Here is a 22,437-nt window from a genome sequence, read left to right as displayed (position 1 = left end):
TTCTCTTGTGATAATGAAACTCCACAACTCTCCATGAAAAACCTCTCTCAAGGCTGAGCAACTCAAGCTTCCGAGAGGAAGGTTCTGCTAATGAAAAGACATGACTGTGAAGCCAACTCCCAATTCAGGAGCAGATCTGCCTGTCCAGCTATCCCACTCACCCTGGTAAGATGTGAATTATTGTGTGTCTTTAATAGAGACACAGTGAGCTGTAACCCTCTCAAGAAGAAAAAAAAAGTCATGTTCTCATCTTGTAACAAGGGTGTTTGCATCTACTTAAGTTCTCTCTTAAACAGGTCTCTCCATAGGCCCTTAAGACCCTCTCTTTAGACTCTAAAGTTTAGGGGGAAGTGTCTCCAAAACAGACAAGCAGCTGGCATCTCTGGGCTCCTTAAGTCAACCATCAAAAGAAGAGCATGGTTGAGGGTATTTGTTGATCTTTCAGAAGATCCAGGTTCAGTTCCCAGAACACACATTGTGGCCCACAACCCTTTTTACCTCTGGCTCCAGGGGATTTGATGCCTTCTTCTGACCTCTGCAGGGACCAGGCACCCCACATGGTGCACATGTACACATGCAGGGAAAACACTCATATACATTACATAGGAAATAAATCTTTTAGGAGATAGAGGTGGGATCACCAGACAAAGTGGTAACAAGCCTGGCATCCTACCCTACGAGGTGAAGACAGGAGGATCACATGTTCAAGGACGGCCTAGGCTACAGCATGAGTTCAAGCTCAGACCAAGAAAACTTGGTGAGACGTGGTTTCAAACTAATTAGCAAAAACAGGACTCGTTGATAGTCCTAAATAGTCCTGAAATTCCCCCAGTGGGGGCTGGGGGTGTGGCTCAGTGGTCGAAACCTGCCTAGAATCCCCCAGTGAGGGGCTGGGGTGTGGCTCAATGTTCGAAAACCTGCCTAGAATCCCCCAGTGAGGGGCTGGGGGTGTGGATCAGTGGTACAGTGCTTGTACAGCATGTAAGAAGCCCTGGGTATAATCCTTAGTATCATAAAAAGAAAGAAAGAAAGAAATCAAGAAAGAGGAGAAAGAGAAAAGATGAAGTGGGGAATTGTCTTTATAAGAAAATAGGAGGCCAGTTGAGCAGGTAGAGAATGCTGTCAGAGCTCAGTGTGGAGGAGCCAGCCTCCTCCCTGCCCATCCCTCTCCTTCACAGCCCACAGTGCTCGCTCTCGCTCTCTCTCCTGGCCAGGAGCATGCTGGGTTGATCTTAAGCTTTAAAAATATCTCTCCACCCACCAAAAGTTCGATTAATCAGCCAGTGCTCACCTGTGTGTCACCAGGGTGGCAGTGATGTGTATGACAGCAACATGATGGTAGCAAGGAAGACACAAAGGGCTTCATCTAGCAGGGAGCAGGATTCCGAGCATGAATGTTTAAAGGGAGGGGGCTCTGAAACTGGGTGACAATTGAATCCTAGCTCTAACAGGTGCTACTTAGATGACCTTAGGCAGGGACAGTCATCTCACTTTTAGATTCTTCACAATTACAAAACAAAACAAAAAACCCTACAAAGAAAAACAGTACTTTCAAGATATCTGGACCTGTAAGACAAAAGGCACTTGCTACCTAGCCTCATGACCTCAGTGTGATCCCTGGTATCCACGTGGTAGCAAGAGAGAATCAGCCCCCACGGTTATTCTTCTTGACCTCGAACACAATACAAGTAACTGTGAGTTTATTCCTACAGAGTATTTTGCGGTCCTGGGGGTGGCACCAAGTGTTTGGAATATGCTATACAAGTGTGCTACTGCCAAGCAATCCCTGGGCTTCCTTTTATATTTTATTTTGAGACAATGCCTCAATGCATTGCCCAGGCTGGCCTTGGAGCCCAGGAAATCTGCCAGCCTCAGTCGCCTACTTACTGGGATGACAGTCATGTGCCGTTGCACCCAGATTCAGTGTGTGTGTGTGTGTGTGTGTGTGTGTGTGTGTGTGTGTGTAGGGAAGAGAATAAAGAGAAAATAAATGCAGCAGAACCTTAAAAATTAGAGGAAAGGGGTTAGAAGATGGCTCAGTGGCTGAGAGCACATGTTGCTCTTGCAGAGGACCCAAATTTGGTCCTCAGTATTCACATCAGGCAGCTCACAGCCACCTGTAATTCCAGCTAAGGGAGATCTGATGCCCTCTTCTGGACTCCACGAGCACCTGCACTCATGTGCACATATCCACACAGAGAGACCAACACACACATACAATTTAAATAAATATTTAAAAGTTAGGCAAAAAGACACATATTGACTCATTACATTTTTACTATATTTTTAACCTCTGTAAATTTGGAAGTGCAAATATTAAATTTTTATGTAGATATTTATGTATATGAAAAGGGGTTGGGAAAAAAACTTAGCCAGTAAAGGGCTACCCCTGCAAACATGAGGGCCTGAGTTTGGACCCCAGAACCCATGTCAAAAAGCTACATGTGCTTATAACCCTAGCACTTGGTAAGGCAGAGGCAGGAGGATCCCTAGAGCACATTGGTCAGCCAAATATTCTAGCTTTTGATGGGAGATGCCATTATGTATATATGTTTCTCATACTGGTTAATAAATAAAGCACTGTTGGCCAATAGGAAAGCAAGATAGGCGGGACTAGGAAACAAGGAGGAAAGAGGAAGTAGTAAGGAGGAGTCAGCATGGAGAGACCGGGGTGACCAGACGCCTGCCTCACTCCCTGGTAAGGAGACCACGTGGAAATACATAGAAATGGGTTAATAATTAAGGCAGAGCTAGCCGATAAGAAACTAGTACCTGGTCAATAGTATAATATCAAATACAGAGTCTCTGTGCATTACTTGGGGCTGTCGCGGCTGCAGGACAAGACCAGGCAGCGGGCGGAAAAACCGTACACCTTACAAATGGCGCCCACGTGGCTACTAAGAACTTCCACTTAAAATTTAACAAAAGCTTTAAAAAGGGTTTTACAAACAAAAGAACAGAGACAAGCAAGGTTTCTTGGTAACAGCATTTTTCTAGGTTGGACTCTGACTTGCGAGAGACAAGCAGATTGCCCGGCTCCTTTAAGAGAGGTTTCCTGACTCAGCATAAGCAGCAAAAAACCGCAAGTCTTTTAAATAACTCTGCTAACAATTTATTGGTGTGCATGAGAGTTGGCGATGGCAGCGACCACATCTCCAAGCCGACAGCATGCTGCTAGATGCAGCATAGACCAAGGAATTGACTACAGCTTTCAGTGCTGGCGGTAAAAGTACCCGCCGCCATCTTTGGCAAAACTCGGCAGAAACAACAATGACTTCCAGTTTAGCAATGTTGCTTACCAGATAAAAGACTCGTAGCCAGAAAAAGATAAAGATTTACAGTAAAGACAGATTCATATTAAGAAAAACCTCTAAAGGTTTACAGTGTGTTTTAAAAAAATACGTAGGCTTGGGAGAGAATAAAAAAATGGTTTTAAAAAGACAGAGAACAGCTGGGTGTGTCTAATCACGCCTTTAATCCCAGCACTTAAGAGACAACAGAGGCAAGCAGATCTTGTGATTTCAAAGTAAATCTGGTATGCAGAGTGAATTCCAGGACAGATAAAAGTTACACAGAGAAACTCTGTCTCAAAAAATTAAAAAATAGAAGAAAGCGTGTAATAATAAAGCCACGTAAAGATGAAAAGCTCAGAGAGAATCTGGTTACTGTATGCTATTGTGTTGTCTCTGCATTGTTTGACTGCTGAGAAAATAACAACAACTGTTAAAGGAAATACTGCTGCATTAATTCAATTTATATATTTTAAAAATGCTTTGACTCAAAAATTTAAGTTCAAGGACAAGTTACTGGGGAAAAGGATTTCTATTTTTGTTTCAACAGGAAATAAAAAGCTGTGGATTCCTTTCAGACTAATGTGGTTTGATCAAGCCAGGCCCCCTGAAACAGAGTCACTGGTGATCCAACATTCAAAACAGCTTGGACAAAGCAGCCTCGCAGACTACAGCCAGGATTTCTGCATCTTCTTAGGATCCCCATGACAGCGCCCCCTATCAGCAGGAAGTAGTTTGGAAAGAACGACTCCCAAATTCCCAAATATTGTTTATAAATGTTTGTTTTCATTTAAATGGACTTGGTTATAAATGGTTAAGTATCACAACCAATATCTTTTTAAAGGTAAAAAGGGAATTATGGTATAGATATGCATAGTTTGTTTTGGAATGGATTTTCATTTATTGATACAATTTAAGGTCAATTTTGTCATATGTATATTTCTCCTCTTGTTTGTATAGCTCATTTAGAAATGTAATGTATAATGTAGTACAGATTATAGATAATTACCTATGATAGTCAAAGCTTAGAGTTTAGTTAGGGTTTTCAAGATACACAGAGATGTATTTAAGATAGATAGGAATTCTTCAAACCTTTCAAAGACCTACAGAATATGACATTTAAAATGCTTTAGGGTTTTACTTGACAATGAGACATAAATGCTCCTGGCAACACCACCTATGTCAGAAAGGAAGATGGACATTAAAGAAACACGTTATGGAGTTTACTTCCAATATGGCAAGACTAGCCATTTGGACAAGATACTGCTCTTGTCTGGACTGTTTGACTTTATGCTGTATAAACTGGACATGCAGGACCCACAGAAAAGTGACTGCTGATTCAAGATGGACATTGCTACAGAGGTCCTGCTTCATGGGAGAGTCTGTGAGACAGTATGCAGGACACAGAGAAAAGTGACTGACAAACTGCCAATACAAGAAGACAGTTTAAAGTTTCCTGCTTGGCTGAAGAGTCTGCCAGACACACTATGGCCTATGGGCTAAAGATGGAAGATTACAATAGAACTTCAGGTGACTGACAAAGCAAGATGTCTCTGTCATATCTAGAGTTTATATACTATCCTTCTGTGGTCTTTGAAGAGTTGAAGACAGATAGTTATGGTTATAGTTTTCCTTAGTCAGGATTAAAGATAAGTTACATATAGAACTTTAGACTCACAAAGATGAAATAGATGATGGAATAGTTTCTTAAATCTTGATAAATGTTAATGGACTAAATAGTGTTAACTGTGATTCTTATTTGATAACTTTTATGTGATATATTTTGCTATGTTAAGGTTAAAACCCTTCTTTTTATTTAGACAGAAAAGAGGAGATGATGGGAGATGCCATTATGTATATATGTTTCTCATACTGGTTAATAATAAAGCACTGTTGGCCAATAGGAAAGGAAGATAGGAGGGACTAGGAGACAAGGAGGAAATAGGAAGGAGTAAGGAGGAGTCAAGATGGACAGTCTGGAGAGAGCAGTACTCGGCAGCCGGCTCCGGGTAAGAAGACCACATGGAAATACATAGATTAACACAAATGGGTTAATACTTAAGCAGAGCTAGCCGATAAGAAAGTAGTAACTGGCCAACAGTATATACACAAAGTCTCTGTGTATTATTTGGGGCTGGCGCAGCGGCGGGACAAGACCGGCGGTGGGCAGAAAAGCCGTATGCCTTACAAGCTTTCTTTCTTTTGCTATGATAAACCACTCTAATCAAAAGCAACTTGGAGAGGAATTGTTTTGCTTTGTTTTGTTTTAGCTTATACAGTCCATCATCAAGAGAAGTCAAGGCAGGAACTTAAAAAGCAGAAACTGTGGAGGAACTCTCTTACTGGTTTGCTCCCCAAGGCTTGCTCAGCTACAACCCAGACCCATCTGCCTGGGGATGGCTTTACCCACCGTGAATCCATAAACCAATACAATGTAGGCAATTCCTCAATTGAGGTTCTCTCTTCCCATGTATGTCTAGATTTGTGTCACGTTATCAAAAACTAACTACGATACCATCCTAGTTTTGGTGAGTTCAAGCTGGTGAAGGACCCTGATCTCAAAAATCAAGCTAGACAGAGCTTGAGGAATGATACTTAATGCTGATCTCTGGACTCCATATGCCCCTATGTGCCCACACAGGCATGTACAATGGCATACACATCAAGAAAACAGTCATTTTGAATGGATTGCCTGAATATGATCAAAATACAATACACATGTATGAAAACATTATATTGAAACCCATTAATTTTCACAATCAATTTACATTGATTTCCAAAGGAAATAATAAAATGCCATTTTGAGACGTGAACACACATCAGAAGGGCAGAAGGGACTTTTCATTTCTAATTGCAATACCAAAGATGTCAGAAAATTTCCACCCACTGTTCGAACTACCGTAGCTCCCAGAGAAGAAAGACTTTGGCTAACCCCCATTGTTTGCACCATCAGGAAATGGAGATCAGCTAATGAAGCAGTCACAGTCTATTTGACAGCAACTGCCTTCAGGAGCCACCAGCTTCCCAACCCATGTCAGCAGCTCATGGAGGGAAAACAAGTCTGCGGTTAATGGCAGCCATGGGTCGCTGTGTTCTATACAGTGTTAATTCCAGACAATAAATGGAAACTAGACTGTTCCTGTGTTGAGTGACTAACAGACAGATATTGGAGACAGAAGGACAGAAGGGAAAGAGAAAACAGGACATAGACAACCTTGTAGGGAGGGGCTATGAGGACCCCGGCCCCACCCAACAGAAATGAGCACCTTCTAGAAAGAGGTGACATCAGCATTGCTGAGGACAATTAGCACGTAACTTATGAAAATCACCTTTGTCATGAATTATGTATGTAACATACATTTAAGAGTGAACCTCTTTCTCTGGTTTCTCACTTTACCACATGATCTTTCCCTGTCCCACATGTTTCTGCCACTCTGTGACCATGCATTATGGGGCCCTCAGTAGAACCAAGCCAATGCTGGGGCTGAACACTTGAAAATCCAGAACTTTAAGGAAAATGAACTCCAGGAACTCTGTTATAGTACCAAAAACTAGACTCGTCTAAATAACAGTGAGTGACTGAATGGGACCAAGTGAGTGAACATGTGTCCCCACTAACCCACGCTTCCAGTTTGTTGAGTAATTTCCAACTTCAGTCTGGCCACCTTGGCGCATTATTCCCCAAACTTGTACAGCCATTTTGGAGATCAGTAGGCGGTTCCTCAGGAATATGCGAATCACTCTCCCAAACTTTTTAAAGAGAAGAAAGAGAAACGTCCCGTGAGGGAACTGTAATGTGATGTGACCTGTGTAGTCTGTGGTTCTTTTTATCCCCCCACTCTGCTCATCAACAGGATGCTCTGGGCTAGAACATGGAAAGAAATACAGTCTACCAATGGTGATGATCTTCAACCTGGTAGGGAAGCTGTCTCCTGGCCACCCACAACCCACAACCAGGAGGCTGCAGCAGTGTAGTGTGAGGAGGTGGAGGGCAAGGAATAGTCCCCAGCTGCTATGGCTTTGGATATACAATGTAACCAAAAAAGGAAATGGTGCCACCTACAGTGAGCTGGGTCTTCCCACATCAATTAACTTATTAAGACAATCCCTATGGACATGGCCATAGGTCAACTCAATGAAGACAATCCCTCCTCCAGGATCATCTTCAGGTTATTTAGGGTTGTGTGGAGCTGATGATTAAATCTAACCATCAAGGAGAGGTTCTACAAACTTCAGGAGGTAGGACCTGGCTAACATAAACAGGTCACTGGAGGCAGGTCCTTAGTGGTTAATCATCCCTAGTTCTTTTTTGTTACACTCCATGCTTCCTGAACACTGTGATATTAACTGCTCTGTTCTGCATGGCATGATGATCTTCCATTTGAAACCATGAGCTCAAATGACTCTTTCCTCTTTCAAGTTAGCTTCTAAATGCATTGTGCTCTCAGAAACAAACAAACAAAAAAGTAATATACCAACCCGGCCAGATCATAGACAATACAGTAACGACTATTAGTGTCCAGGGTACCAAGTCCATGTTCCATACCACCTGTCTCCTAGGGATGTGTGAGTGGACCTACCCAGGAGAACTTCCACATCAGGCAGCCCACAAAAGGAGTAGTTGCACAATAGCTCTAAAATTTGTCTTCCCCTATATCCAATCTGCAGCCTGGTGAACCAGCTAGTGTTCAGACCCTGCCTGTCTGCTCTAAACCCAGAACACATCTTCACTGTCTTGCCCAGAGCCCTGGGATGCTTGCAATAAAGCAGGAAGAGTCATAGCTCAGTGTTCACCTTGGCAAAATAAATAAATAAATAAAAAGAATGAATCTTCCATCAGAAAAATAAATGGCCCTTCTGCAGCCCGAGAGTCTGGATTACCATCCTGAAGGACAAACACATCATCTTCACCAGTCAGCCTTGGGTCATAAAGCACCAGTTTCTCTCAACCAGGGACCCCCTACCTGCACTTGGAGGGTAGTTACAACTCCTGCCAGCTCCTGTAGCCACTAAAAAGGTACACTCAGGTCCAGTTCAGGATGCCCAGGCCTGGTTTAAACAGCAGTACACTTGTTTGTTTTATAGCCTGCCCAAGAATGGGGAGGGCATCTCAGCAAGGAGCCTATATAGGAGGCAGCAGGGAAGAAGGGCTCAAATCCCAGCCAGCAGCCTTCAGAGCCATAAAGAGTTGCTGTAGCAGAGCCCAGATTAACTGCAAGGAAGTTTCTGCCTGCTGTAAACCCCCTAGAAGTCATCGTCTAATTATTAAGGGAATAGTTATGAGGAAGAAAGGCGAACCAGACCCCTGGAGGTGGGGATAAAAGCTGTGAGCTGCACAGTGTTGGTGCTCACAAAGTTGAAGCCACAGATGACTTCCAAAGTTCACCAGAGTAATAATCACAAAGGCTTCAAAGGTCACCCAAAGTTGAAGCTGGGGACATAGCTCAGTCATGGAAGTGCTTGTTTTAGAAGCATGACAATCTGATGTTGATCTCGGAATCAAAAAAGGAGGAGGAGGAGGAAGGAGGAAGAGGAGGAAGAGGAAGGAGGAGGAGGAAGAGGAGAAGGAAATAGAGTGTGGTGGCATGTAGTGGGGAAGGAGGCAGATACCCTGGCACTTTCTGGCAGGCCAGCCAACCTACTTGAGACCCCCATCTCAAGTAAACAAGGCAGCTATACCCTGAGCAGTAGCACTTAAGGTTGTTTTCTGGCTTCTATGTGCACATGCACACACATGCAGGAATACCCCCAAAATGCACATGCTCCTACACCACACACACACACACACACACACACACACACACACACACACACACAATTATGGAAAGTTAAACCCTTTGTTTAGACAGCTATATAACTATGGCTGGAGAGCATTTTCTGGTCTTGTAGAGGACTCAAGTTAGTTTTCAGCACAAAAACCTGGGTGGCTCACAACCTGTACCTCCAGCTCTGGGGATCTGGCGCCCTCTTCTGGCCTCCACATGCACCTCCACACATGAATATATATATATATATACACACAGGCACAGACACGCATACGAGGACATAATGGGGGGGAGCATTAATCTTTTAAAATTTAAGGTGAAATACACTGACACATGTATATATTCACAGCTACTAGACAGGCGGCAACAGCTTCTACCAAATGTGGTAAAAAAAAAAAAAAAATCAACACTCTCCATTCTCTGTGCAAAGCCTTCACGTAAATTGCTGAACATGCACCTCTAGTTAAGTGGATTTTTCATCAAACCAATACATCTGCTTCTGCCTCCATCTATTAACCAAGAATTAGTTGTGTTTGTATACTTGCAATAATTACAGTTAATTAAATACAACATAAACCAATGAGATGGTGAACATGAACAGAGATGAACACAGTTGTTGGGTCTACTAAAACCTAGTCAAATAATTACATCCAAAGGTAGTTACAAAACAAAAGCTTGTTAAGTACCAGTGAATTAACTGTAAGAAGGGGGGCAGGGTAGGGGAACAGAACACCTCTAATGAGTCATATACACTCGGGCTCCTTTACAACTACTTTTATTTTATAAAACAAAATAAAAATTTTAATGTAACAAAAGAAAAGGGGAGAAAAATTTAAAGAATGGGCTGTTGGGGAGCATTTTATAGTCAAATCACCACAGGATCCTACAAAAATGAAAGCAAAAATCCCCCAGACCCATGCATCATACCATTCCAGTCATAAACTTGCAAGAATGGGGCCAAGTTCAGGCTTCTCTTTATCTTCAAATATACCTCCTACATTCTTAATGTTGTGCTTCCCCAAAATTCCTACAAGGAGACCAAATTACCTGCATAATGAGGTGGGGTCTTTGGGTTAGATTACCAAAAGGACAAAACCCTCATGAATGGCATTGGTGTTTCTTGAAAAGAGGCTCAGGGCATTAGTTCATCCTTTGGCCACTGAGGACACATGTATATCACCATACTATTATACTCCCAGCCTGCCAAGCTATAGGAAATGACTGCCTGTCATTTACAGATCAACCTGACTGTGGCATTTTGTTATAGCAGTTTCGAAAAGGCTGACACCATCCTAGCAGGGAGTCATCCGGTTGTGATTACAAACCTGGGCTTGCACTGGAGATGCCAGTGCTCTCTGCCTGCTTCTGTGTAGAGCATCTCTACACATCCTTTCACCAACAGAAGGTGGAAAGTCCTAGGGTATGACGTACCGCTTAGGCCAACAGCCTCTGTTCAGAGATCATACAGAAAGAAGGTGATGTTCCGAGTAGGGATGGGGGAAGGTGGGGGGGTGAGTGTAAGCGTGGGCTTCTTCTCCCTCCTTCTTCCCTCTCCTCTATTTCTCTCTGCAATGTTGAGACTCAAAACCAGAACCTTCAGCACAATCCAACAACTCTACGGTGAGCTACACCCTTCCCCACATCTCCTACATTGCCATGGATGCAGCCCACGAGTGCCTGCTACTTCATTGGTCATCTGTGTGAAAACCAAGCATTGCAATAAGCAAGCAAACAAGATGGGTAATAAGAGAAAAATCTAGCCATGGCCTGTCACTTTTACATCCCTCACCTCCTGCCCATACTCAAGCAATTGTGGCTGTGCTGGCCCCAGAAAGCGCTAGTGAGAAATTCAGCTCACAAACAGACACACACAAAATGCCACTGATCTGAATCTGACACTTAGAAGCAAAGACATGGTCCATCTGGTGTAGTTACAACTTCTCTATAGTCAAAGCGAAATTCAAGTTTGTTTACTAAGATGGTATTGCTAGAACAGAACGTTAAGTAGCCATTAAGAAACTGATTCTGGTTTGGTTGCAGCAGAAGTCATCAAATGAATCAACCTCACTCTCTAGTTTAAAGTAAAGTCCTTACTCACTTTGTTTTTAGTTTTGTTTGTTGTTTTAAGTAAGACTGTAGGCTTATCCAGAACCCAATGGGGCACCATCCTAAGATGAACTTGGGCACTGTTTTGCCAGTGTTAATTTCCATCCTAAGCCCTTGTCCTGGGCACTCAGGGATGCACTGTGTTACACAAGAACAGAGGCAATTAAGGTAATTGCTGCCTGTTCCCACCTAGATGAAGCTTCCAGATGATTTTTATTTGGGCAGTGTTCAAAGTACTATGGCTCCAAGTCAAGAGACAGCAATAAACAGGGCTTAAGCCTCCCCTGCAGATGGACTCCACTATAAATGACAATAAAGACAACAAGTAATTCTGGTTATCAAGACCCTGCCAACTACATACATAATATGTCTTTTGTTTTGTTGCTTTGAGAGAGTTATCTCATTATATAGGCTACACTGACCTTGACCTCCACTATGTAGCTCTGGCTAATCAACTCTCCATCCCCGTGCCCCAGTTGAGTGCTGACAGGCATATATGCCATCACAAGAGGGTTCCAACAAGAGATTTTAAGAAAAAAATCAATCCATACATAGCCCAGTCAATATCCAAGGTAACCACATTCATCACATAAAGAAGTCATTTAGACAAAAGTCCGTCTCTGAACTTCTTCCCATTACTCCACACTTAGCCCCAACTGCCACTGCCAAGCACTTTTAGCTTGCCGGTGTGCAAAACCGTTCCCCAACAGTCCGAGGACTTTCCCGACACCCCATACAGCTTTCCCATTTATTGAAAATGGCTTCGGGGAGGGGGGTAAGCTCCCAGTAGGCAGCTCCTTACCATCCAGTTCCTCTACAGAGATATTAGCCAACTGCTCACTGTCACTGCCTGCAGACAGAGACCGGTTGAGGTAATTCCCCTTGTACAACAAGCCAGCGGTGACATGGTGGAACGGCATCTTTTCCCTGTTGTGGAGAGGAGAGAAAGACGTTACCATTCATTCCTTCCCTTAGAGGACTGTTGCTGGTTTTCCAGGGCAAAATTACATAGCCAGGGCAGGTGTGATGGCTCGGTGGGCACAGGCAGCTGCTTCCAAGCCTGACAACCTGAGTGTGATCCCTGGGAGTCACGTGCTGAAAGGAGAGAACCAAATCCTGCAAGGTCCCTCTGACCTCCACACCACACATACACCACACACACACACACACACACACACACACACACACACACACACCACACACCACACACACCATACACACCATACACACACACCACACACACACACACCATGCCACATACACACACAAACACACTACACACATACCACACACCACATACACACACACCACACACCACACACACTACACACATACCACACACCACACCACATACACACATACATATACACACCACACCACATACACACATACACACACCACACCACATACACACATACATATACACACCACACCACATACACACATACACACACCACACCACATACACACACAAACACACTACACACATACCACACACCACACACACACAAACATACTACACACATACCACACACCACATACACACACACCACACACCACATACACATAAACACACACACACCACATACACACACACCACACACCACATACACATAAACACACACACACCACACACCACATACACACACACCACACACCACACACACCACACCACATACACACACACCACACACCACACACATACCATACACTACATACACACCACACACACACACCACACACCACACACACCACACCACACACACCACACCACATATACACACAAACACACTACACACATACCACACCACACACACACACACACACACACACACACACACACCACTAAAAGATAGAATTTAGAATATTTACAGGGTTCACATAGCCCAAACAACTCCCAAAGGATCTTGGGTGCTCCTTCATCCCAATTTAACATCTCCATTTCTCCAATTGTGTATGCATTTAAACTGTAATGCCCTTGTAAACCATGGAAAAGCATGATAGATATCAAACCACTTCCTTTTATTTTGTTTTGTTCCATGTTTCTTGTTTGTTTGTTTCACTTTTTTTTTTCAATATGGCAGAAATACCTAGACAAGCATTCTATAGTTGAGCTACATCTCTGGTCCACCAGTCTGTTTTCTCATGAGACAGAGCCCTGCTAATTTGCCCAGGCTGGCCTAAAACTCACTCTATAGCCTAGGCTGCACTTGGACTCACCGTGTAGCTTTGGCTGACCTTCGTCTTGCAGTCTTAGCTCTGAGTAGCTGTGAGTACAGACCCAAACCACCAAATTCAGCATCGCTGCTGCATCATGTAAACAAAACCACCCTTCGCTCTTCTCAAGGGCCTAAAATATTATCGCTCCATATAGGAAAACCCCGAGCATCCCAGAAATGCTGACCTATCCAGCAACAGGACATCTTGGCTACACTCATTTGAAGCTGTAAGTAGGTCACATTCCTCAGGGAAAGTGGGTGTTCCAGCCCTACAACACTCAAGGAAAGGAAGAAACATATACAACCTTTAGATTTGTTTTGTTTTGTTTTTTAATTGAGCATTTAGGGGGCTGGGAAGATGGCTCAATAGGAAAGAAACTTCTTAACTGAGCAAGTGTGAGGACCTGAGTTCAAATCCCCAGTATCCATGTGAAAATCTGAGCATACCCATGTGTGTGTGCCTGTAACTTCAGTGCTGGGGGAGGGGTTGGGGTTGGAGACAAAAGGAAAGCAGAAGCTTACTGGCTGCCACCCTGGTTCCAAGTTCAGTAAAAGACCCTGACTCAAGAGAATAAGGTAACAAATAATAGAGAAGGACACCTGGTGTCCTCCTCCAGACCCTACATGAACATGTACACCCAGAAGCATGTGTACCTTCACACACATGTGTGTATACACCACACACATACAAACCAAGAAAAAAAAAAACCTGAACTTCAACGCTGACCCCATACTCACTACATAGCCCAGGATGGTTTTGAATTACAGGGAGTCACGACCATACACTGCTCTAAGTTTTTACAGCTCTGTGCATCCAGGAGTATGCAAGTCTGAGATACAACACACACACACACACACACACACACACACACACACACACACACACACAGCCTGATTTGGGGGGGAGAGGATTACTTTCAGAAATAGCTTCCAGGCTGAGCAATGATGACACACACCTTTAATCCCAGCACTTGGAAGACAGAGACAGGTGGATCTCTGTGAGTTCAAGGCTAGCCTGATCTACAGAGCTAGTTCCAGGACAAGTTCCAAAGCTACATAGAGAAACCCTGGCTCAAAACACCAGAAATGACTTCCCATGAAGAGAAGTAACACCTCAAGATGTTCAAGAATGAAGAGATTTAGGGCAATCTCAATGAAATTAAAGCACCCTTGAGGTCAGATTCACAAGCTGCCCAGACAAAGCCTCTGCCATTATTGGGGCATAGCAGGTCTCCCAGGATGGGGAGACAGCTCAGGGGTTAGAGTATTACCTGGCCAACATGAGGAACTCAGGTTGATCCCCAGAATAAAAGCAAAAAAAAAAAAAAGCCATATGTATTGGTGCACACTACTAATCTGACCCTGGAGAGGTAGACCCCTTGAGATCTCTAGCCTGTCACTTAGTAAGTGACAGGGTACTGAGAGAGACTCTGCCTCAAAAGACAAGGCGGGTGGCTCCTGAGGTACAATGCCCAAGGTTTTCCTTTGCTGTACACACACACACACACACACACACACACACACACACACACACACACACGGGAAGTTCCCCATAGACAGGCCTACTGCAAGGTGTTTACTTGGACTGAGCAGTGGGAGGGGTAAGCTCCTCCCAGCACAGGCTGAAGGCCTTGATCCCACAGGAGAGGAATGGCTCCCCACACATCTGCTATTTTCTGGGTTAGTAACCTGCAGAGTCCTTTTTGGCGCTAAAGCCTGCCTCTGGGTCCTCTGTGCAGTGCATCCACAAGGACAACCAAACAGACAAACTCAGTGTTAGTCCCCAAGAATCACTGCCCACAGCACCCTGGCCTTGCTCATTTGAAAAGTTCAAACGAGGAGAGGCATGTGATCGGCGTGACTAAGGTATGAAGCTGGAGAATCACCAGTATGAAGCCAGCTATGCAGCCTGGGCTATATAGTGAGATGAAGACTAAGCAGAGAAGGAAGCAGAAGAAAGAGAAGGGGAAAGAAGAGGCAGAAAAGAGGAAAAGGTTAGAGATGGAAGAAGAGGAAAGAGAGGAAGAGGAAGGCAAGAAGGAAGATGAGGAAGAGGAAGAGGGAAAATGAGGGAAAAGAGGGGGAAGTAGAGGAGCGGGAGGAAGGGAGGGAAGGAAAAGATTGAAAAACAGCATCCTTCCCTGGCACATGAGCCCTGTCCAGCACCAGGGACCACTCCCCTGTCATCTTTTCCCTCTAACAGGACTAAGTGACAGACCCAGCCAGCCAGCACACATCCCTGCCCCCTCAAGTCTCAGACACTCTGCCAGCGGGGTTGCAGCCTTGGAGCTGCTGTAGAGTCAAACAATGGAATCCCTAAGAGGAAGACTTGACCAGAGCACAAAGCCACTTAGAGGGAAAAAAGAAAAATTCTGCAACACAGGCACCCAGGAATTATTTAGACTCGGCGGCCCCAGCTAAGCACCAGGCACTTCCATCCCGGATGTCAAACCCTCCTTTCAAATTCAAAATGTCTAAAAATGAATTAATCATCTCCCCACAAAATAGGTTTGCGCTTCCTGACTTCTCTATTTCTATCAGAGGTTCACTCATCACAGCAACTGGGACAGCCCTCAGCAAAGCTCTGGGCCCCAAAAAGTAAAACAGACATATGGCTGAGGCAGGAGCCAACTGTCAGTCTCCCGTCACTCTGCACGTCACTAACAAAATGCATGCCCGTAGGAAGACTGCAAATGGCAGGTCGCTGGTTGCAATCTCTGGATAAGTAGGCAGAGTTGATGCCAAGCAAGGGTGAAGATCTGAGTTCAGCCCTGAAGTGCACAGGAAAAAGCCAGGCATGGTGGGCGGCACATGCCTGCAAGTCCAAAGCTGGGAAGATGAAGCCAGGAGGAACCCTGAGGCTCGCTGCCCAAGCCTGCCTGGCTGAATCAGTAAGCGCCTGAGTAAGTGAGAGACCCTGTCTCAAGGAAGTCTGAGCTTGACTTTGAGCTTCCATATACACACATGCCTGTGCATGTAGACCCACACATTTGCACCCACACACAGGCACACCACATGTTTGCAAACACATGGAATTCAGTTGAGGAGAGGGAGGAGGGATCCTATGAACAAGGGGTATCAAGAGCATGATGGGGAAAAACCACAGAGACAGCTGACCCGAGCTAGTGGGAGCTCAGGGACTCTGGACTGGCAGCTGGGGAACCTGCATGGGACCTAACTAGGGCCTCCGAGTTATGTGGCTTGGTCTGTTGGGGGAGCTCCTGGCAGTGGAACCATGACCTATCCAGGGTGCATGAACTGGCTTTTTGGAGCCCATTCCCTATGGTGACATACCTTGCTCAGCCTTGATGGGGGGGAGGGGGCCTGGTCCTGCCTCAGCTTGGTTTGCCAGACTTTGTTGACTCCCCAAGGGAGTCCTTACCCCTTCTGAGGAGTGGATGGGGAGTGTGGAGAGGGGACAGGGAGGGAGAAGGGGAGGGAGGGGGAACTGGGGTTGGTATGTAAAATTTAAAAAACAAAATGTAAAGTTAAAAACAAAATGATCACACATAATTAGTTAAATTTAAAAATTAATGGCAGGAGGCTAATACAAGGAATATGATTTTGATAATTGTGAAGGATACATCTTCAACTAATCATGTCAGATGCCTACAAATCTAACTGTATGTATTGTAGAGTTAAAGCAGTTTTCTTCGGGTGTGACATGACCATTGGCCATCACAGAGCAGGGGCTTCTGTGATGCCTACAGGATGCTTGGCCCATAGTCATGGTAACACTGTAAGCACAACAAAAAATAAACAAATAAATAAAAGTGGTAGGTAAGGTAATGGTAATAGGAGGAGTAGTGTAAAGAGAGGGCTGCTAGTCACTCAGATGGAGTTCGAACCATGATTCCTTCCAGCACCCGGCTGCACATGGTCTTTGGAAATGGTGGAGTATAAATAAAAGAGAGGGAAGGGTAACTGAAGCAGGCACTCGGAGAGATTTGTCACCCATGGTGGGTGGGACCTTGAGGTGCTGCAGCTATTTCTGAAACCCACACTCCTATTGTTAAGTAAATCCCCATCTTTGCTCCTGTAAGAAACTCCAATAAACTCATTGGCACCCAAGCTAGACTAGCATTGTAATCATTGCTTTCATATGTCATTGTGCCGAATCTAGAGCGAATGGACATTTGTTCATTTCTCCCCAGGGAAAGTCACGTAGCACACATAAAAGGAAGACAGGAATTCTTGCCTTGGAAAATAACATCAATTACATTCTTTTCTGTTCTCCAAGTTAATTTTCTGAACAATGGGGAGTCGCAGAAAGAACCAGATGTATGAATTAGGATGGTGTAATGAAGCCCACACCTGACTCTTAGAGTTGTGTGCCATGGTCACTGGAGTGTGAGCTAACCTGCATTTCATAGGCCATGTGTATTTTAGGATAACAGTTGATCATAAAATTATAGTGTTACTTAAAGCATTATAAAGTTGGGGGGGCTACCTTTTTTTAAAAAACTTGATTGTGCAGTTCTCAAGTGAAACCTGGATATACACTAGACACACTTGCAAAGGGAAGAGAAGTCCACCACAGAACTAATGAAATGGCTTAGCAATCAAAGGTGCTTGCCACCAAGGTTGAGGACCTGAGTTCAATCCCCAGCTCCCCACATGGAGAAAGGAGAGAAGTGAGTCTCTCAAATTGTCCTCTGATTTCCACACACATGCCATAACGTGTATGTACCCACATATACAACAAATATATATTATTTGAAGCAAAAAGAAGTCCACCCTGGCACCCTGGCTGGTGATTTATGAGTGGTATTATCTTTGCCATCACTACCACCAGCAGCAGGACAGGAGATATAATATAGCTCCAGGCTGCCACCCACGGAAGCTTAGGGAGCTGGGATTCTTAATTTCATCATAAAAAAAAAGAGTGAATGAATGAACCTCATGACAAGCCAGTATGAAGCAGAGTTAGCATGGAGGTTAACAGAACAGGCACTTAGGATAAGGTGAGTAGACACACCCAACAACATGGATGTGGGCTTCTCAAGAGAGAACCCCATAGCAACACATATGACTCCGGGGGCTTCTGAAGTTATATCTCAAAGAGCTGCTAAGGAACTTTTTTTCACTTTTGGTAGATGAGATCATCAGTGCTCTCTGATGTCCACTGGGTGGAAATACAGCCAATAAAGGAGATCTTGGGGTCCTAAGGGTTGCAGGGTGAGTTGCAGTGTGCCGTGCTGTAAACAAGTGCTTAGATTGCAAAGTTTCCTGAGAATCTTGACCCTGGGAAAAGAGTCAGGCCAAAGTTGAAGGTCCCGTATGGCCAAGTCTTAACCATGATTCATTGCTATTTCAAAAATGATTTGAAAATAATCTCTCTGCAAAAGGATTATCACCTCTGTGTTGGACACCTTTATGAAAATACTGACTCCTCACTGGGCTGGGATTCTTGATGCTCAGTTGGTGAAAAACTTCAACCAGACTTTGGAATAAGAGGCCCTCTCTACTCCTTTCCCCATTCCCTTAATTCTCCCAGTCCTATGTCCCTTGACACTGAAGCCAGCATTTAAGTACCTGTTATTTTAGCCCCGATTTAAGTCTTTGTGGCTCTGATGAGACATCTTACCTGATCGCCACTAATTTAATTTTCCTTATGGGAACAAGACTCACTAAGGGTTGTATGGAAGTTAAAAGCATTCCTTTCCCACAGCGTGAACTGCTCGAGTTTCTTTGTGTTTGGGAAATGGCCTGCTATCATCTTTTACCTGGTGCTTTGAAGCATCAGATTCACCACACAACTTTTTATAGCTAAAGAAATAAAGACACTTTATTACTTTCTTGGGGCAGGGAGGGAGATAGGAGAGAGAGACTCAGGTGAATTTATCTCTGATGGTTTATCTTCCTTGTCAACTTGGTGGGATTTCGAATCTCCATAGAAACAAACCTCTGGCCACATACATCTGTGAGAGTCTCCAGACTGTGTTGAGATGGAAAGAATCACCCTTGAATGTGGGTAGCACCATCCTATGGGGTGTGGTTCTGGACTGAATAAAAAGAAGAAGGCAAGCTGAGCATCCTCATCTGTGTCCCTCTGCCTCCTGCTTGAGGATGAAATGTGACTAGCCACCTCACACTCCTGCCTCCTAGCCTTCTGCACCCTAAACCTATGAGCCAAAAATAATCCTTTCCTTCCTTAAGTTGCTTTTGTTCAGTATTTTGTCAGAGTAAACAGAAAAGTAAGTAAGAGGATCTATTCCATACCCCCCCCCCCAAAATTCAGCCCCAGAATACACAGCAAGTATTTTGCAGCAGAAACTGGTCTGGTGAATCAGGCATGTGACAATATAGTTTGCCTCTAATTAAAAAAAAAAGGCATCTTACAAATTAGGTACACCTTCATATCCCTTAGTCTTTCTGTCCAAAATATTCAAAGTCTAGTGGGAGAGAAAGTATGCAGATTGGACCATCCCTGGTAATAAATAAAACCTTGTTCCTGATTGGAGCACCCCTGCTAATAAAACTGTTCAAGAAGGGGAAGAATATTGGCTCTAGGAATCTCAAAGCAGCTGCTGCAATGAAGGACTAAATTTCACTCTAAGATGCCTGAGGAAATACAGGTTTAGGATGCTCTCCTTAGCCAAGAAGACAAATATGAAAGTCCATAAGCAAAGTCAGACTTGACTTTAAAACTAAAACTTAAAGGTGGACATGTATTCAGAGAGCAACAGTGAAAACTCAGCATCTTCATGAAGACAACCACTTGGATATATGTGATCCCTCTCTATTCACATGCTTCCACCTCAGTCTTGGGCCGCGGAGACGGTTTAACTCACAAAGGGCTTGCCGAGTAAGTATGAAGATCTGGGTTTGATTTTCAGAAGCCATTGGAGTTATTTTTGGAAGAGGAAGAGGAGGAAGAGGAAACGCAACAGGGCACAGCAATGCATCTATAATCACAATACTGGGGAGACAGAAACAGGAGGATCTGCAGAGCTCTCTGGCCAGTAGCTGGACCACTGAGTTCCAGGATCTGTGAGAGACCCTGCCTTAAAAAATAGAGCGGAGAACAGACCAAAAGGAAGCCCAGTTTTGACTTCTGGCCTCTGCACATGCGCACATGCACACAGAGAGACAAGAGCTTTATTTAGGAAGCAATTATTTCATAGAGAAAGACCTTCAGGAATGGTACAAATACTAATAAAAAAAAATGTTCAGGAAACCCGAGACCCCTTTGCTCTTCTACCATCCACCATGAGAAGACAAAGTGACAAACTCACCAGACACCAAATGCTCTGGCATCTTGGTCTTGGGCTCTCTATATGTAAGCAGTACATTTCTGTGTATATTAATTACTCTACACCGCTAGAGAAATAGGAATCAAATAAGATAGTATGGTTTCATGGATAAAAATAAGAATTTTTCTGGCCCCAAACAACTTCCTGGGGCTGAGGGGAATAACTGCACTGGTAAGTTGTAAGTGCTTGCCTTGCAAACAGAAGAACCTGAGTTCAATCCTCAGAGCCTACCAGGAAAAAAAAATTAATTAAAAAACAAACAATAGCAACAAAAATCCAGGTATGTCCACATACTTGTAATCCCAGACAGAAACAGATGGAAGCCTGGTTGGCCAGCCTATTTGGTAAGCTACAGGGAAATGAGAGGCCCTGACTCAAAAAAGAAAAAAAAAAAATGGTGGACAGTGTTGATATCCTGGCATTACGCTGACCCCACCCCTTGACAACTGCCAGGATACACACACCAGCATTCAGGCAGATACTTAGACAGCTCAAAGGGCCCTGTGTTGCTTGGCTACTCATGTGTTAAGTGGCTACATCATGTGTTACGTGGCTGCACAAGGACTCTATAAACATGTGCAATCTTTCCCTTTTAAGGGAGCACCTCCCACCTGTTCGCCCCTTCCATCTCTGTCCCCAGTTGGCCAGCACCTACCTCCCTTGCTCCCTTTTCCCAATAAACTCCATGAGGGTTTTGTTGAGTTTTGCGGTTCATTGACCACAGCTGCAGCAAAACAACATCAGATAGATAGCAAGCACCTGAGGGTGTTCCCTCAGGTTTACACACACACACACACACACACACACACACACACACACACACACACACACTATTTTCTTTATCAGAAGCAGTTTTGCTTGAGGCCTAGGTTGGCCTTTATCAGACCAGTAAGTTAGTGTTAATTGTCAACTGGGTGGACTCTGGAGTCGCCTGGGAGAAGGGCCTCTCAGGGTGTCTGTGAAGGGCTGTCTTAGCTGTGTTTATCAATGTGGGAAGACTCATCTTAACTGCAGGTGGGACCAGCCCAGGGCAGATGCTCACGGCCTGGAGAAGAGGAGAGAGAAGACTAAACAGCAACAGGAAGCCATTGTGCTCTTCTCTGACTGTGTGTTGTGTGCACAGCTGCTCTGAGCTCCTGTTGCCTGGAGTCATGCGCTAAAAGAAACCCTTTCTCCCTTAGGTGACTTTCGTCAAAGCATTTGAACACGGCGATAAGAAAGAGGTTGGTTTTTGTGAGTTGTCTTAGACGGCTATCAGTCTCCTCTCTCTGATTCATGATGAAGAGCATCACTAAAACTATAAAGCCATTAAGAATTGGCAGTAGCTATTCACAAAGTGCATGCCAGTTCATTTATAAAGCCCTTCCATTGACTTGGTTTTCTTGACTTGTCCTCGCCATCCGAATAGCTGTTCTGCCACGGGACCTGGCTAACAGGCTCCTTCCCTCACCCCTTCCAGCCAGGAGTCAGAGACAGCCTGACTGACTGCACGTGCATACTATGGACCCTTTGGGGGTCAAACATCCCTTTCATAGGGGTCACCCAAGACCATCAGAAAACACAAGATATTTAATTACAATTCTTTTGTTTGTTTGTTTTTGTTTTTCCACACAGGGTTTCTCTGGGCATCTTTGGAGCCTATCCTGGCACTTGTTCTATAGACCAGGTTGGCCTCGAACTCAGAGAGATCCACCTGCCTCTGCCTCTCGAATGCTGGGATTAAAGGCTTGTGCCACTTCCACCCGGATTAATTACAATTCTTAACAGTAGCAAAATTACAGTTATGAAGTAGCAATGAAAA

At 44.3% G+C, this 22,437-nt stretch overlaps 1 protein-coding gene across 3 annotated transcripts in view; it reads right to left on the bottom strand.

The window, feature by feature from the left end:
* Nucleotides 1-22,437, bottom strand: part of Caln1 (calneuron 1) — a 439,729-nt gene that overhangs the window by 299,960 nt on the left and 117,332 nt on the right. For all 3 annotated transcript variants that reach the window (XM_051204808.1, XM_051204809.1, XM_051204810.1), the window contains one exon: nt 11,964-12,088. In XM_051204808.1, coding sequence (XP_051060765.1) covers nt 11,964-12,088 — 125 coding nt within the window. The remainder of the gene's footprint in view (nt 1-11,963; nt 12,089-22,437) is intronic.

The sequence above is a fragment of the Phodopus roborovskii genome, unplaced genomic scaffold (assembly GCF_943737965.1).
Source record: "Phodopus roborovskii unplaced genomic scaffold, PHOROB, whole genome shotgun sequence".
NCBI classification, from domain to species: Eukaryota; Metazoa; Chordata; class Mammalia; order Rodentia; family Cricetidae; genus Phodopus; species Phodopus roborovskii.
This window is presented reverse-complemented; position numbering and strand designations above follow the sequence as displayed.